At 43.3% G+C, this 19102-nt stretch overlaps 1 protein-coding gene across 24 annotated transcripts in view; it reads left to right on the top strand.

The window, feature by feature from the left end:
- The window catches only part of LOC111260931 (uncharacterized), a 173582-nt gene that overhangs the window by 99949 nt on the left and 54531 nt on the right, over positions 1 to 19102 (top strand). For 22 of the 24 annotated variants that reach the window (XR_002680646.2, XR_002680645.2, XM_022834072.2 and 19 more), the window contains one exon: positions 8871 to 8945. The exons of the other annotated variants lie outside the window; for them this stretch is intronic. Coding sequence is in view for 20 of the 22 variants with exons in the window: in XM_022834072.2 (XP_022689807.1) it covers positions 8871 to 8945 (75 nt within the window). In the remaining 2 variants the exon portion in view is untranslated. The remainder of the gene's footprint in view (positions 1 to 8870; positions 8946 to 19102) is intronic. 24 annotated transcript variants of the gene reach the window in all.

Raw genomic sequence — 19102 nt, 5'->3', positions numbered from 1 at the left:
GCGGGCAGTCAGTCTGTAACGTTACCGGCATATGCGTAGTGAGTATTACTACAAATATGAAATCAGTATTGTCCACGAACATATATATATACGTATACACAGTTCAGTAATTAGCCGTTCGAATCATTTCGGAACTTTTTCGTCTTACGCCCAGCTCGCCCCATTGCCGCTAAAGCATTCACGCACGCTTAGGTTCTACCGCAAGACGTGTACAGCGTTATTGAGGCATATATTTCCATGTTTAAGGCGAAGGGCTCGTTTATCGCAGCAAAGATCAATGCTTAAAGAATATAGCGTATTTACATGCAAACTCGAGGCGCACTCGTATCACCATCACCGACGATTCATAGACAAACAGGCAGTTGTGACGCAATCTTGCTGCCAATTAAAGCGCTGCCCTGCGTCGAATAAAGCTTGGAGCTTTGCTACCAATCGATACTTGTTGTTGTGACCGGTCATTGGCTGTGGTCGTGGTGATCGCCGTCAGAGGGTTCCATCAGCGAGTTGCAACCATATCTCGACCCATCAGCTGGAATACTCCTTGATGTCCTTTAGCGTTGGGTGTTGTCGACCGATAACCACTTCGTGTGCAACTATCGTCAGTCGCCGTCGTCGCTACAGCCCAGCTCAGCCCAGCCCAGGCCAGCCCAGCCCAGCCCAGCCCAGTCCAGTCCAGCCGACATTTGCGTACTCATTGTGACTAGAGATCGTTACAACGGCGTAACTAGCGACAACTGATGTCGAAATAGGCTGTTCTATCAATACTTCCATTCAGGTTGTTATCTAGCTATCGGACGCACATAGAAATAATAACGCTGGGTTGAGCTCATCTACGCATCCACATGGACGATTCCGAAGGTGACGTTGACATGCGTATATTGTCAGGCCGGCCTTACGTTGTGTTGTCTTGTTATAGGTAACGGCTTCGTAAATACGCGACGACGTCACGTATAGGAAAATACATACTTTGGACGGTGTGTTGTATGATACGAAATATCTGGCTGTGATACGAAATGCGTCGGCCAGTTGGCAGCAAGAAGGTTCATATTATGTACTGTCTAAGGTTGACGATGCAATCCGATGTCCGAGATCGCATTGTCAGTGATATTGTGGCGATGAGGGAAGGATTTTTTTCCTACAATTAGGAACCGAGAATAGTACTACTACGTGTCTGAACTAGGACGTACTGGAAGAAATAAACAACTTTCTGGTAACTGACCATTATTTCAATCATAGAATCACCAAGCGCTTGACGAAGACGGGTTCGCCTAAGGAATGGTCAGTATGATCTTGTTTTGTACCTTAATTTGCACTTGGAGAAGCGCAGGGGCAGCAGCGAAAACTTCTAGACAGTAAAGGAAATCGGTCACAACGAAAAACCTAAATTCTACATATAGCTTCTTTGACAATAGCGATGAGATATGCGTTCGTTTGAAAGGCTTCTGTCAATCTTGAGCCATGTTTATCCGATTCATAACTGGAAAACATGTGACAATCATTGATCTGTCGACCCTTACAGAAAACTATCCCAAATCACTGTTCGGCTGAGACAATCGATGATATGTTTTTATCCCCGTTTATCTTCGACTGATATTTGAGAAACGAGCTCCTATGTTTTTACAGAACGAAGATGCACTTGATTTCGATTGAACATTCGTTAGTTACAGAAGATCATTTGATGATGGTATGCACCTCGTGTAATCGCACATAGATATGCATTACTGAAATTTCTGAATTTTAAGGCCGATAGTTAATTCACGCCACTGAAGAATCTGCACCTACGAGACTGCGGATTAATTTGCCGTGCGTAAGTAGAAGATCTTCACAATGTCGTTGCGTTAACCTTCGGTGCAAATGCCTTTAGGTTGTTTCTTTTTCCAAAGATGTACTTTAAGGTTTACATAGCGACTTAACTAGAGAATTAAAAACAATTGCTTGTATTTCGGCCTGAAGCGTAATTCCATTAGCTGACCAATCATTCTGATACGTTGAAAACAATATATTCGACTAAAGCTTGCTTAATACTGGAATACGCTAGGTCCACAAGGTTTGACTGACAGCTCATTGTTACCTGATTGCAGGCTCACCCACATAAATCGATCTACTCTCAATGGATAGGCTACTTTGCTAGGACAAAAGAACTCGAATATTGTATTTCAGACTGAATTTCTGCCCTTTTCACCACGCTAATCCAGAAAGCCCGATCCGTATTGTTCCATTATACTGCATTGTAAAGCTGCATCTAAAGCCAGAGTCAATGGAGCGCTTTTATAACTAACCTTTGTAAAGTTGTCTTGTTAGTGTTTAGTAATACTCATTCGTCCGGAAAAAGCAACGCTCAAAGATGGCGCATATAATTAGGGCATAGGGGTATTATTATCATCATCATTATATATCAGCGGGACTAGAAGGCTGAAGACATTAAAGCTTGCTAAGCAACTTCCCATTTCTCCGCCCATGATTATCTTCTGCCCAACCATAGATCAGTCTATACATATGAAAGTTCTGCGTTGTAGCCGTACTGTTTGTAGTCTTTGTGGAAGTATCTATCCTTGGAAGCCTTGACCCTTTCAGTCACACAAGTGGCGTCTCTATCACGTTTCTGCGTTCGTGAGTCCTGTAACAACCAAGCGGATTACGGTGTTGCTTAGTCAGTCGGTGGTGAAACCGGTCAAATAAACGCAGTCGATGTTAGTTGGTGGTCAGCCAATTGGCAAAAGTCTCTGCGTTGGGACGTACAGAGCAAAGAATTTGTGAATCGTCAGAGCAGCGCTATAATCAAGCTCGGCCGTGTCAAAGTCTGTACAGATCTGTCTATACTGATATGCAGTGTATGGCTGGATGGCCGACGAGGCCTACCATCGGCGCTGGATGCAGCGGCCATTTGCCGTGCGACACTACGTGAAAACTTGTAGTAACAGCAAAGACCAACAAACAGTACGAGTGTTGTTCTTACATTGTCCGCTTTAAATATCGTGATGGGGCTCATTTACTCAATACGCTCGCCTGTGATGGGACCTCGGGCAATATGATTTACGCGTTTTAATGAGACATTTTCGCTCTTCCTGCCTAATCATTTTATCCTTGTACTCATGCTTAGAGTCCGCATATCTAATGACGAGTATCGGAACGGCAAGTTTCTACAGGACACAACCAAGACACCATCAGCCCACTTGTACATTAAAAATTTCACGCACATGTGAAATAATAAACCCATTTACTGAATACTAATATTGGACACAGCGACTCCTAACTGAAAGAGATTATATTCATTTTGCAAAAATTGTGCTCGCCTTGACGAATTGACGCTGTCAGCCTTTCGGTCGGGCGCAGCTGCCTGTGCCTGTGCTGAACTGTAGGATAATGACAGATCAACCGGTGTCCGAACCAAGAGTGGCTATCTCCACCAGCGTTCATTATACTAGAGTTGATTTTATTATAAGCCCCAGAAAAATGCTAATTATTAATTGTGATTGAATAAAAAATAATAATTATAATTTTAAAAAAATAGTAACACTTTATTGCTTTTTCACGTTTTCTCTATTATATAAATTGATTAAACTCTGTTAGACTGAAGCCTGGCATAAATATGTCGTGTAGCCGTTAATTTGTTTGTAAGTTAAGTTGCAGTCTACGATATGTCCCCGTATAAGACGTATCTATTGTACGTATACCTCAAGCCCAAATCGCGTTCCGTCGTTCGAATGCGGGGCAACGCTTCCATGGCGGCCTGATCGTTACCACCAAAACATTCGTATCGGCCGCGACTGAGCGACACTGGGTAATATTACGTTCGTCATGTCAACGTTCAGAACCGTTCAGCAGCCTTAACTGGCCAGATTGGTTTTTCTTCCTAATCGCTCTCGTTTCTTTCGACCTATGTGTCTTTCCATCTAATTTCCGCTTTGTTTCATTGTGTGAGCAAATCCTTTCTTTTGACGCCTTTCAAGCCGCAATATTCTCGAACCATTTTGACTTCTCCCTCAAACATTGTGGAACGTATGCTCGTAAATAATGAGTTGGTTATATGCGGTCAAATACATTAAATCGTACTCAACTGATAGGACTACACTGTCTAACGTGAACCGCTGAGAGTAACCTTTTCTGAATTATTTAACAATTTTACCAAGAAAGTAGTCTTTTTTACTCGATCTCCTAATATATACCGACAAATTCTTGTCCACTTGAGCTATTACTGAACGATGCCTATGCATGAGACCAAGGTGGTTCCGAAAAACTATGTTGTAGATATATATATATATATATACACATACAATAATTGGGTAAATTGGCGACCCAGACAGCTCGGCAAGATATGCATATCGACCCAACCGCTATGGTATTAGTGTCTATGGGTTGCGACATAATAGCTGATCTGCCACAATTGTGATTTATTTAATAGAACAAAAAAAATGGTGCTTTCGCAAATATCACAAGTGGGAACATTCCTTGCTGAGAATAGTGACTAGTTGTGTGCATACGTTCGCGATCTTGTCCAAAATTGCTGAGGAAACAGCTGTGATAACCTTCCGGATTACAAAGTCTATGACATGACATAGTTAATCGATGCAACAAAGCTCTTATGCAATAAAGTTGTTTACTGAGCCAGTGCCTGATATATGATGCGATGATCAAACGGCCCAGAAAATAGAAATTCCACTCAATCTATGTCTGTATCCGCACGTATAAACGTCACGCAGTCAACGGAATTCATTTGCTACACGTTGACACGATGTGCTCGATCCTATGTGTGGCCATTCTGTGACATATATGCGCGTATAACTTCCATGTTTCAGGTTGGCCCCTCTATATGTACTTATGGTTAGCGTGGCAGCGCGGGAAGAATTAATACTATGCAGACTACTCATATGCCGTTCACGAGTCAGGCTCTATTCAACAAAGATTAGGATTGTGTAAGACACAGGGCATATCTTGCGACAAGCTAGAGGCCGACGACCATTCGTTACGGTTCTCTAATATTTTCACTATAGTTATTAAAACGTGTAGCTTATGTATGTATGCTGGTACCTATAATCACGTGTTTTCTACCAGACAGGACCATATAAACACGAATGTCGGCATTAATTCTAAAATGCTCGATGAACTGGAATAATATTATTGAATTGGTTATCATAGCATATCAGATGGTTGTGATCGAGCGATGACAATGCCCCTATCATCGTTGACTTTCTCTGAAAACAATCAACGGCAAAACGCAAAGACTGTACCCCAAAAACACTTACCATCCTTTTTCGGCAAACGACACGGTTAAGATCACCTACTTCCCCTACTGATATCGTCTCGGAAAACAAAAGTCCTGGAATCATTTACTCCACACTGTTGCAGCACTGCCCGCTGCCGCAGCCGTCAACAGCCAGACACGACTGCTGCTGCTGCTGTTATTGCCTGCTGGTCTATCAGTGATCCCGCGTGCGATTTGCCATCCACGTCGGCAGTTTGTTTGCCATGATATGACTGCTACAGTAACGCCATGAAACACCAGAAACGAACCTGTTTGTTCATTTGCCCCACCACCCCGTGGCTTCTGCGACTCGTTCTGGTTTTACGGTCACTTCTTGTCCTTGGGAACCGCCGGCGTCTCACGATTTCACGTACGATACGAATGCACGACTGCTTTCATAATTGTTGTACTGACCAGACGCAGTGTATTGTTGATCAATGGTCGCATTGTTCTAACGTTGTGCTTGTAAACTGTTAAGAAGATGTGAGGACTTGCTTTCCCTCCCGCTCTTGGGGGTTTAAGAACAAAGTCCTTCGCGGAGGTTCAGTTATCGTGGGCTGTGTTGCCTGTTGCTTGTATACGTGCCTACGTTATAGTATTCATATTTTTTTGGAGCATCGCTGTCAGAAGCGGGTGTCAGGGGTCGATGGGGATGAAACTCAGGACGGTAACCCGCTACTAGGCCATATAAATACGCGCAACATGCTGCTTGATGTCACCTAGCAATCGTTGGCCCGTACATCTAAACGGTTCGTCTCAGGTGTCTTCTGTTTACGTGGTTATGCTCCACAAAATTTTTTAAAGCTGGATTACCGAGAGCTAACAGGATGGACAGCTCAAAAGATGAAAAAGTAGAAATCAGTAAAGGAAAGCTACAGTGAAGAGTTAAAGCAAACAAGAAGGCGGTCGGCAAACTTACGCCAGTCCTCTTGAATGAAGCCGAGAGAGAGATGTAGGGGGGCGCCTAGGAGGCGGAGGGCGTACACGCTACCAACATCAACATTCCATCCAACCTGCTGCCCCCATCAATGTCAAATACTGGCGTTACAGTTCGTATAGCTGCTGGAACCTCTGTACTCACCTCATAATTGTTTGTTTATCATAAACAAACAAATATGACATTCTATCAGTTTATGATAAACTCCGATTCGTTGATTCAACGTTCAACGCGGAAGTTGCGATAGAACAAGAAGCTGAGTCAGTTGTATGATCGCAGCTGTTGCTAGATATATTTGTGCCATTGTCACAAGTGGAGACGTCTTGTCGACGATGACAAGTGTGCGGGTAAGAATGGCAGCATTTGGACAATAGAAGCATTCGAAAGCGGAAGGCCCGCTGAAATACTTTTGCAGTACAAAACTGTGAGCTAAAATTAGACGGGGAATTCTGTCCCAGTCCTGTGTAGGACTGACCTGCTTGAGAGCGCTAGCAGCTAACCTATAATAGCTATACGATCAAGTATTCGATGGTTCGTTTAGCGCCGAGTCAAAATTTGTAAACGGAGAAAATTGAAGTTGTACATATTAATTACTGTAGAATATTGCTAGATTATAGCGGGTAATGATACCACGCAATCGGATGGCATTAATTAAAGTAGCTGCCGTAATCAGCGTTAACTAGTATGAGATGACTTCCGCGTACAAACAATGTTATTGATGTGCCTGTGTGTACTGCTTGTATTTCATGTGAATCTGACATTCAACACTGTCCAAAAAAATTATGAAAGGAAAAACTATTTTCACAGAGACGTCGTTGATTTCACTTCTGCTTCCTCGACCGTGTTGCCATTGGGCTGGAAACAGGGATAACTGTAAACGAAAAGGATATAAATACTAATAGTAGCTAATAATGAAAATAGGCGTGTTTAACAACAGGAGACTGTTTTTGGTAACAGATAATCTTGTTTATTACTTCGATCTGCTGTGAAAACACTCGAATACGTAAATAATGCCTCACCAAAAAATTAGTCGGTATTTCAATTCAATATGCCCCTTCTCTGGTAAGCAGGCAAATATTGTGTCGTCGTCAACGCAAATCGACGTTTCACAATGAATCACTCGTATGACATATCTCCTTGGATGTTTCGCTCTCGGTTCGCCTCGGTCAGTGCGCTCGTGTGCCGAGTGGACCACGACGTAGGGGCATTTATTATGAAGGTATTAGTGATCGATTTGGGGTTAATGTTACAGATAGACCGATATGTCTTCTGGTATTTCCCTATTATGTAGCTTCATTCTTCCTGAGCAACGTTCGTATTAGAAGAATTACTAATGCAGCTTCTACTGCTGGTAGAAATACCGGTGATCTGCTGTAGGCTGAAAACTAAAGAAAGTATCTTAAGTAGCGGCAGTCGGTTAGATAATTTTCGTGAATTTCTAACTCGAATGTCGCGTTACGTATCGTGTGAAGGGAATTGGAATCTCAAGCTGATCCTGCGAGCTTTCCAGTTGCAATTCAACACAATGAGCTACCGCTGTGAGCCTCTAATCCATCGCATCTATATAATATTAGCTGCTATATAGATGCAGAGAGCTAACAAACGATCAATCCAGAATAGCAATGAAGAAATAGCGCGCTAAGAACCGGCAGAGACATAGATCGTTATGTGATGTAGGATAATATGCACATAAGAGTGGGAACGCACGTGAACTCTTGTTGAAGTTAGTAAGAAGTAATCATACTTTTTTATAAAAAATTGCTACTTGCCACCGTTATGCAGCGTCCCCTTATCCGACGCTGATTGTGTCTTCGTTGAATTCTGCAGCACAAAAACCTCTTACCCTTGAAGAACTTTAGCATCGATTCTTATTTAGGCAGTGTAACAATATGTGAGATAATCTTAGTATGCTGTCTAGGGTTACTTTTTATTAACTTCATCTGGTTCCGCCCTGTCAATCGGTTTCACGTGTTCTGCTAGAATGAGCACTGGCTGCAGAGCTACGGGGGTAGTTCTAGCGATAAACTATGGCCTGTAAAACGTAAGGAAGCAGAAAATATTCAGCGGTCGCATAAAACGCCGCTAAACAGAAAGCAGCGCCAATAAATAAATAGACATTGTTGTTAGTTTCGTATTCATCTGTGGCTGTGGGTGCGCTCGTGCGGATACGTCTCGCTTGTTTGTTTGCACGGTTCACTGAGCGATTTGTAACGCGTTTTTCAGTTTTGTTTTTGAACGAACTAAGCCATCGAACGGGGCGTCATAGCTTGAGCGTTGCCGTTCGAGCATCGCTATTCGCGCGGAGAAAAGACAAAACCGTGGCAGCTTATAATTACTGCTGGATTTTTCTGCATTGGAACATAACTAGTGTGACGCTTCTGAATTTTAGAGGTGTTTGTGGTGTTTGATATTTGCTTATTCAGCTCGAAGACGCTCGCGCTCTGAAGAAGATCAGATCACGCGAAGATCACTCTCGAAGCGCTATGCGGGCACTTTTAAGGTGTCCGCTGTTGCTGTTATCGTTGTTGGTCTATAATATAGTAAGTTACATTACAGTCAGTGTCGTTACATATACCCCCGGCCGCCCGCGTCTGAAATGTGTAGGTTATTCATATGCGACAACAAATGGCAAACTGAGTTCGGCTTTTTCTACTTTTGAATTTTTTCTAACCCCACTACGGATTTACACAGGACATCGATCAACTCAGGCGATCCGGAATCATCCTTCAGTGTCAGCCTTCGGATTTCCCACCTCTACTAAGATGTGTATGTATCGCTACGTTCCATCTGTCGCTGTAGAGTCTGGACCAATCGAACTCTCCTAGCTGCTTGAAAAATCCTTTCCCTTTCAATAGCCCTGTCACAATCTGAGGCAATATATGAAACCTATAGGCTGTATACCTTTTCTCAAAACTGGCAGTTGAATTTTACCTCGTAGATCGCAGCTTCAGATCTTTGTTGCTATCTCTTTCCTGCTTACTGCATTTCTGGTTTCTTCAAGTGCCGGACAGACGATGACAAACAAGTACAGCATGCCCTCAGGAGGAACTTTTGAATATGAACATATAGAACAAATGCGCGGTTTCTTGCGTGAAAACTGGTAGAAGCGAACTAAAGTTTTGTTTTTATTTGCTTATACTGTCGTTTCAACATGTATTTACTATTTTCTAGGACACAAGCTGAGCGAGGTAGTAAGTATACAAAAAAAAAAAAAAAAAAAAAAGAGGTCGACAAGTTTTGTTTGTTTGGCCAAACGCCGCTCTTTTATCGTGAGGAGCCACATAAATTCACCTGTATAAATATAAATGGTTAAAGAAAAAACCGGCTGCGACAATACAAATACATGCGTACAGAAGATTAAGAGGTACTGATCATACACATCGGCTTATTACTATTTATATACACACTATCTAGTATAATTGCTATGGCAAACACAATACCAGATCTGATGGCGGTAATCATGATCATTCATTTGAAATTGATAATCGCATTATTATTTCTATTGTTATTTTCGTTGTACTTAGAATGCGACAATGTGGCATATGCGGACGTTATTTCCGAAAGAAATTATGTTTTTAATAAATCGTGTAGTGGTAGTTCCCCTGTCCTCCGTAAGGAGACAGCATCGCTCTCTAGATTCGCTTGCCTCCAGTTTAACTGCTCGGCCGTCACGGTAAAAAACGCGCGTATCGCTTTTGCCGTGTGGCCGCCGTCGCTGAGTTGGAACGGCAACGGACTTCATAATGTTACCGGCACGAAGTGAATACTATGGGGAAGGTCACCCCGGGGGTCAGTTGGCGAATTATAGCTGCCAATCGCTGATTTGCCCGCTGGCTGAAGCATTGTTACCACCGACGACTTCCAGGCTCCAGCCGCAACGGCGAAGCAGCAAAAATTTATCCCGATGTCAAATCTTGTATTGCCAAGGTCAGCAATTGGCTCCCTTAATGCCAGTAATCATAATTGCAATACTAACATTCATAACAGTCACAATGACGATAGTGGCCAATGAATCGATTTATTCAACGTTTGCTAGCGTCAGCAGTAGCAGCGACGACGATGAGACCAACGCGCTGTCTGCCAACATTACGGTTACCGTTTCAATCGTAGCGCCGACACCTAAACGAACCGACACAAATTTCCTTTTCCTCGCCTACTGCAATTGCTGATGTAAATAGTAGATGTAGTAAATGATTATAGAGCTGCTGGGGGGTACCACCCAGCGACACTGGGTCCTTTGGTTTTAAGTAAAGCGATTATCCCCTCCGCTTTTTCACATTGTGATGTGTTAGATGGTGATGATGTCTGTGGGGGTAAACTGCAATATGGAAGACAAATCGATCTTTCGAAGCAAACTGATCTCCATGTTTATATTTATTTATCGATTATTTAAAAATAGACTGTACATCAAAACCTGTAGTAAAATAAAAAGTTACAGTTGTCAAATTGTCACAACACCCACGAAATGTAGTCAGTGAAGACTGACGATGGCGTCTTTTGCACAATTTTATATTGTGAGACTGAATAACAGCACATTCCGACTAATGCTTACGAAACAAAGTAATTACTAAAACGAAAAAAAAAAAAGATGATGTGTCGATTATTAGTTACAGCAAATCAATAGCAAATAATTTAAAGAAGATCTGATATCCAATAAAATAGGTTTACGCTACTGATATTCAGCGATCTATTGTGGACGAATCAATAAATCTATAACTGGTAGACCGTTGGCCTGTTGGGGCAATTGCGTAGGGGCATCATGTCCCATCAAATATTTGTATACCTAATATTTGAAGCGATATGACTCACTGGATGTAGTAAAACAGAAAAAGTGGCAATAGAACGTCCCTATACTATACTATGCCATAATACGATACGCCCATGCAATAGTGCGCTTTCATATGTTTGTTTTGTGTGACCGAAGGGATGATTTGCTTCATATTTACGCTGCATATCTGCATAATGAACGAATAGGGGGCATTGGCTGGTCCATAACAACGATTGTAAATACAAAGCTAATATTTTGACAACAATCAACAATAATCATAACAACAAAAAACGTGTGCCGGTTGTTGTGTCTGTTTGCGATCTTCACGCTGCTTCTTTTGCCGTTACTGTATTCGATGTTATATTCGTCTATATCTGCGTGTTTGCGCACGGGTGAATACACGAGGCGGGCGGGGAAAAAGGCGAACTAAAGAATTGAGGGTACACGACTTGGGTCGTCCTATCCTGTCGGCACAACGGGCAATAAGTAGCTCTCATTTAACGATTTTTCGAGACCCAAAGGGTCATCAGTTCTCATAGAAGGGGAGGACAACCTGTTGGGACGCTATAGTTGACCACACGGATATAGAGACGAGACTTTCCATACAACCGGTACTTACGCACAAATACCGACAGACGGACACATCGACTTAACGAAAAGAGGAAGCGGTTTAAAAGAATCTTTCATCTGTTGATGAACAGAAGCTTCTTGATTCTCGCAACCGCCTTCGGCAGTAGCATCGGCGCTTATGTCAGTGAGGAGATAGTACCAATAGAACACCAGTACAATTGCAGCGCATTGTCCATTTAGCCATTGTCCCTTGACGTTTGCAGTTGCTTTTTGATGGACGCGCTGGTTAACGCTTTGCCCCATTTGGCGACCGGCGAGAAACAAACCGAAGTAACTAGGTAATCGGCCATCTGTCGGACAAGGAGGCTAACAACTGCAGTAGCAGCAACAGCGGTGGCCTGTGTGATTGCACAAATGGCGGCAATATTCATCGGTGAACACATGAACAGCAGCAGAAGAATAGCCTGCGTTGTCTTGCGTGTAAAGCATTCTTCACACGACTACGCACGATTAGGAGAAGATGATACGAAACGTCCCCGAAGCGAATCATTAAATAGCAAACATGACGCAGAAAGATGCGCACGTAGTTATGTTTATTCTGATGTCGACGCCGAAGAAGAGAAATCGGACATCGGGTTCCGTCTATGTGTCATTTCGTAAATGCATAGGTGGAACGTTATATGCGGAGAGACGCCGTCAGCTCTGTCCATATGACACACGTTTCTTGATCTGCAAACTTTTTCAAGAAGCTGTATAAGATATGCGTATCCAGTTATGCCTGCGATGGCTCAAAGTCGTCGAGCAGAGTCGTCCCGTCATAGAGATACCCAACAGCGTTTCATTGGCGACTTCGGATACAGGAAAGGGAGAAAGGTACGGCAAGACAGAGACAAGCGATCGACCCGAAATGAACTTCCGGATCAGACATCAGCGGAGCTCGAACGTATACACGACAAAACGATCGAAAAGTAGCGATATCTGACAGATAACATGACAATTCTCGTGATTCTTATGCGACTTTTAGTTGCGCTCTGACCAGCAGACGTGACCGCGGCCAGCACCAGGGAAAAACGATTACATGACTGATGTTTTTATTATCGCTTCCACCACTAAAGCTGTTCCCATAGGTGATAGTATTGTGCGGTAGTATTATGATGGTAGATGAATTCGCAAGGGTAGATGAGGCTGCGTTTTCAAGAAACGTGTGCGGCGTTGTATCTTAATTTGACGGAATATCAGTAGGCAATCGCTTAGCAACACCATCCGGCATATATACACACACATATACGTTACTAAATACGTCGACGAGATTATCTTATTCGGCCACGTGCATCACACACGTGCGGGGCGGGGGGGGGGGGGGGTACCCGCGTCCGTTTGCTCTGCATACTGCATTTAGCAGCCGTCAAGAAGCTGCTATGTCCTGATATGTAGTCCGTATCGTTTGTCTATCTGCATATAGTAAAAATTGCCTTTTATGTTGTGGAACATCGGTCAGTAGTTAAGTTTTGCTGGAAGATTAACACTAAACCATTATGAAAGTAAAGGACAGTCAGATACAAGGATCGAGGCCCTGCGTGATAGTGGGTCGAAAAGACGAGGACACATACGATTCCTTGATATCGCGTACCTGGGGCTCCTAGCATCCAAAAAAATTTTCGACACTACTATCTTTGCTGATGCAAGACTGTAACGCATGAAGCCAAATGACCTTTTGTTTTTCCCTAAGTGCGTGTAGGCAAAGCATTGTTTGCGTCGTACTAGTTCGAGTTTTGCTACAATCACCACGTCGACATATTTCTACAGCCTTTAATTTATCCTGTAGCGTTGATAGGAACTTAGGAGTTACCATTCTGCGTGACTAATACCGAACTCTGTTCAAGCTTTTACCGTACGTGTGAACGACAAACACGCTGGCCGTCTCCTGTACGAATGTTAGCGTAAGTTTATTATTATTATTATTAGCGTAGGGTTTATTAAGCAAGGTGAGAAGAATTAAGAGCTACGGTAACTGCGGACGCTGCTTCATAGGTTTGTTGGAGAAATCTTAAGTGAGTACAGGAAAGCCCCTTATGGCAGCCCTACTTAGAAATTTAAAGGCTAGCCTACATAGAGGTTAAGGCTTAACCTGTCCGTTTTCACAATGGACGCTCCGAAGTAGTGTTTGACGCGTTTAGCGTTTCTGGTCTACCGATATCAATTCGACTATGTGTTGTTCAGAAACGAGTTTTTTTTTAATTGACAGCACCATGTAAAACTACGTCCGCGCCCCTTTAAGCAACCTGTGCACGGTTTTACATTACACATTCTATTATATATCATAGAACAGTAAGTTCATATAAGTTGTCTGTCGACGTTGACTGTCCGACTTCATTAGCCGTACAGTTAACTTACCGAACCGCATGGAACGTAAAATGTCTAAAGTGTAAGAGGGCTTATCGGTGTAGTTAGATGCGCTCGATGTTGTCCATTTTGTTATTGTCCTGCACTTTGACCCAGGGACTTGGCCGGCTCTTGCTCTATGAGCTTGTTGCTAATTGTTAAAAGCGAACAAAACGGCGATGCTACGTATTTCCATAGTTCTTTCAGCAGTTGTCCGCCGACGCGTCCGACTTAGTGCGCGATGGAACTTTAGTGGCATTTGTCGCCATTGAACAAGCGGGACAAGTGCCAAATAGACATGTTCTAGCTGTTAGGATGCAACAACAATTTGCAAGACGGTCGCAGTTCCGTTTACAACAACAACCTTGTAACATTCGTCTTAGTGGCGCTAGTGTTCGTAACGAAAAACCAATTATAATGCTTGTTATTAACATCGTCGCGAGATACCAATGTACTGACGATGACCGCATCTTTTGTTCTTATCGTGCTCTTGCAGTTTATGTTGTTTAAACAAACTAACCCTTTTTCGTATTATTGGTACGCTTCCACAAAAGTTAAAATACACCCACGCCCGCAACGAGCAGACGCTGGAAGTCGAAAACGTGGACGTCTTGCTTTATTAATGAACGAATCAAATACAGTGGTAAAAGCAAAAATCACTACGAAGAGATATCGTCTTCTTGATACCTGATTGATCCACAGTGGGATTGATGACGACTACGCTGACGTACGTTCAATCGTTCCATCGTTTACATCCACGTTGGCCTGTATTCACATGTACTGTCAAACAATGATTACTATATTAGAGTTTTTTCCTGATTTTCAGCAAATCACTTGTGCGATGATTATATTTCTACTGTAAAAGAGCGTTTATGCTCGTCTGAAAGCATTGTGAAATATCTAACATTGAAATCTAGCTTACAGATCAGTAAAATTAAATTACTAATTCAAGTAACTAGCTAGTCTTCCGATCAGTATGCTCTCTTTCAATATCATTCTACACATTACCTGATAATACAGCCCCTGAAACCTTGCGGTATCCACCAACGTCGCGTTTTCCGTTGCTCTATTTAGCCGCAGCATTAGGCTAGAGTGTGTCTTCTGCACCGTCGAGGCGGAGTGTCTATTCCCGTCTAGATACCATAGCAATCAATGATATGTCTGATATCTATCTATTCAGTCTATGTACTCAATTTCTAATTTAGGTAGATATCGCGTATTATCGTAGCTACAGATGCTGCTATAAAGATAGAAAGTTGCGACTCAGGGCGGACGCTCGATGTCTCAGGCCGCAGACTCGTCGGAACACACACACACACACACAGTCGCGAAATATACATTATTGTTATTTATATTTGGCGGCTGTTGTTATTATTAGTGTTTTATTACTAAGAGTAGCGCATAGATTGAAACGTTTATTCTGCTGGTAACTTAGATCTACTGTCGCTGTCGCTAGAGGTCTCTGCTGTTGTCCTGGCTGGTACTGTTGCCGTAACAATTGCAAAGCTAAAAGTGAGCGATACATTAGTGAGATCGTCTGTCTATCACGTATCACCGATGCTGAACGTTTACACAGTGTGGATTATTTTGTCCATGGGTCTTCACTATTGCTTATACTATTATACATACACCGTGAACGCCCATCTAATGGATTACTAGCTCCTAGTTACCTGCTAGTCGTCATCAAGTAAAATCTAGTCGAAGTGGACGCCAGATGGTGTAGCCTGTTGTGAAGAGACTGGGAGGTGAATTAGTTTTGCGAAGTTGCAGCGGACTCTAGAGGGAACGTGAAGATGATGTGCCTGGCATGAGCAAAAGGCCGACGTTGAACGCATTGTGTGGCGCGCTATTAACCAGTTATCCTTGACGAAATAGACACTGTTCAACTGTCTTTCGACGTATGTCCTGAATCCTGTGACGGATCTGCATTCACGTCAGAGACCTTCCCGAAACGTTTGCGCACACTGCCGCGCGATACCAATCTTTTGCTTTTGAGGTTACCATTTTGTTCATTGCCAATACGATTTCGAACCAGATCTGCTTCACAGACAACTGACGTCTAGTTTAAAGTAACCGTTAGCTTCCTGTATATGCACTATGCCACGGTTGACCATGAACGCAGAAGGGCACTGGGGCACGAAGGAATAACCCATTTCCATGCGCGGAAATTCGCGTGCTAAGTTCTCGTTGCATTTTTATCAATGATATTACTTCGTTAAGATCTATTAAGATAGAACAGAAGTGTTAGAATGTTATAGTTTATATACTGTATTGACATAACGGGCTAGTATTAACCGGACATATATAGAGCTGCTACGACGGCAGTTTAGTCCCAAGCTTATTTAGGCTTTGCAGTGTCCTAATCCTGAAGTTGAACAGTGAAGACAGTGTTTTTATGACCTGTCTTACCTATACTTAACGCTTGTTTGTCAGGCTATAGTGATTTCAATGTAATCTGCTCGTGGTACTTGCTAGAGGTTAGCTTTTAGATTATGTTGTATATATTCCATGACCTCATTGTTTGACATTGGCATCTTAGTGTGTCCTATGAGACGTATGGGAGCCGAATATTACATTCCCTTTACATTTTCGCGGCCGATTTTGTCATCAATTTATCTATGTTGCCCCTATTATATGCGCTTGTATATATATATATATATATATATATATATATATATATATATACATACGTGTACTTATATCTGTGCACATATGTAAAGATTAAAACTGCGTTAAGCTGGCATTCGTTCTCTTTCTTCAGAGCGCCTTATGCCTCCTCCACTTTCTCCGTTTGCTATTGATATACTAATCGTTTCTACTTCCCAGTGCAAATAGCTTAGCGTTATCCAACTGGCTTTAACGCCACGACGTTAGCCGTTTTCTAGCATTCGACAGCTTTGGCAGATTCGTATCTTAGTAAAACGAAGCTTCTGCGGCGGCAGTGGTAACCTTAGCGTCAGTTGTGGTAAAGTCGTGCCCGGTGGTCGGGCAGTTGTGACGTAATAGCATAGGTAGTAGTAGAAGCCATGTGATGGTAATACGCCAACGAGAGGTTGACGAGAAGACAGAATATAATAGCGAAATATTAATAAGCATCATCATCATCATTGTTATTGTTTAGTGATCATAATGCAGTTCTATGAGCCATCAGACGAAAGAACACAGAACGGGATGAGCCGGTGGTCGACGTAATAACGGGGTAGCGGCTAACAACGCAAAGCGAAAAGTGACCCAGAACGCGCACCGAGTGAATTGGGTTGACATCGAATTGGGGCGGCCAGGACTCATATGGTCATAGCTCTACGCCTCGTAATCGCTCGGCGATCGTCGTTTGGGGCTGCTGTTGTTGGTCGGACGAAGTCTCGAAGTGGAAAAGCCGCGGAGTGACAAGTTGCTGCCGGTTGGCTGCCACCGTTACTGCGGCCGTTGTTGCCATTTTTGCTGCTGTTTTCACCCGTTTCATATCAAACCGCAGTCACAATTCGTGACGATTGCCGCTTATAGTGGCAATCAATATCAGTTGGTGACAGTTAGGAGTGCGCAAGTTCTTCACCACGACGCTGTCTTTTAGTTGACTCTCGCCTCCCTCTTGTTCTCATTCGTCGTCAAAGAAGAGGACGATAACAATGACGAAAACGAGCGTAAATACGGTGCCGCTGCTGAGCTGCGCTACTGAGATAGGTTCCGCAGTAGCTCATTCTGCTACCGCTGTTTAACGTCGGGGGCGAACAGCAGCGATATATAAGTAAGTTGTCGTTACTGTGATCGGTAAAGTGCAACTTGAAGTTGAAATGGTGGCGGTAGCGGTCGCTGCGGCGGCGGCGGCGGCAACTGGCGCATCTAAGTCATTCGCTTCACTTGGAGTCATTTGCAGTGAGAACGGGGAATACGCCAGTAGCAATAACTGCATAGCAGAACTTTTCCTATGGAGAAGCGATCCAAGCAAGGCAAAGTGATAACACAGCCTATGTAGTGACTGCTGATGCGCTGTCTGTCACTCTGTCGTTGCACCGGTGCGTACGCTCGCTTCAACCTGCGTTTTGTGGGCACAACCAATACGATGAAATGCTCCAGCACAGACAATCGTATACGGTAAAAAAGGTGCTGTTGCCCGCAGTGAAAAGATGCAAGAGCCGAAGGAAATAGCGGCGATTAGAGAAGTAGACCCATATTTTTTTTCTATCTGCCACGCAAAACGTAAGCAGTTTCAGCGAGATGATCCAGCCAACCGAGCGGAATTAATCGTCCCTCATGTCGCTGCCAGGACACACCATCTAGCATCTGAATATTCCATAACTATAACCGCATAACAATAACAGCAACCCCAACAGCAATATTGGCATTGTAATAGCGATTTACGTCGTCGGAGAAGACAGGGACATGCAGCGGTAGCGGATCTGCTGCCATGTTCTTGTCTTATCTAAGCACTACGGCTGGGTTAGAACCCTGAGTGCAACAATGTGAGTGTCAGTCTAACCAATTTTGACAACGGTTTATACGAGAAGCGTCGAGGAACGGATCTAGTGCGCAAGCAAGTGGACACGTGCATATGTAGTGATACAGATAAATGCAGAAATGTGGCAGTATTCCTTAGATTATATCGAGGAAAAGTCGCTTGCTGCACATACGTATTGTGCGAAAATGGAGTTGTTACGTTCAGGGTTTACGTGTGCGTGTGAAGCCTTCGTGGATATCTACACGAGGAACGATGAAACAGATGATTGAAGATGGTAGGCCGTTTTTGGCCGAAATGGCTTGATGGGCACCCAGCCTGAAGTTGCAATTTTATACTAGCATCAAGGTGGTGTTATGTGGATTACCCATCTGATACCGTCATCATTTCATAATTATACGTAACTTCGCCATTAGGGTTGTGCGTCTTCCCATTGATGCACCTCTCATTGGAGTTTACTGGGTTGCGGCGTCCGCGGCACAGGGGTGTGCTCGTACTGAACAAAGTAGCAGGAAGTACGGGTTATCATCACGTGGTCATTCAGCAGGACGTGGCCTTAATTGCCTTAACCGTTTTCGAGCTTCAGAACTCCTGAAACATTTTTCTTGATCTGGCGCCGCAGATCGTGAGAAAGGACTTGGTCGAACCGTGACAATATTTCGCTTCATCCGGTGATAGTTCCGATCATAATGTTTATGGCGACGGAAAATATTCTATTAGAAGAAACCGTAGAGAAAACCTGTAGCATCA

Source organism: Varroa jacobsoni, unplaced genomic scaffold (assembly GCF_002532875.2).
Source record: "Varroa jacobsoni isolate VJ856 unplaced genomic scaffold, vjacob_1.0 scaffold_494, whole genome shotgun sequence".
NCBI classification, from domain to species: domain Eukaryota; kingdom Metazoa; phylum Arthropoda; class Arachnida; order Mesostigmata; family Varroidae; genus Varroa; species Varroa jacobsoni.
The sequence above is the reverse complement of the archived record's forward strand: the minus strand, read 5'-3'. Positions and strand labels throughout refer to the sequence as shown.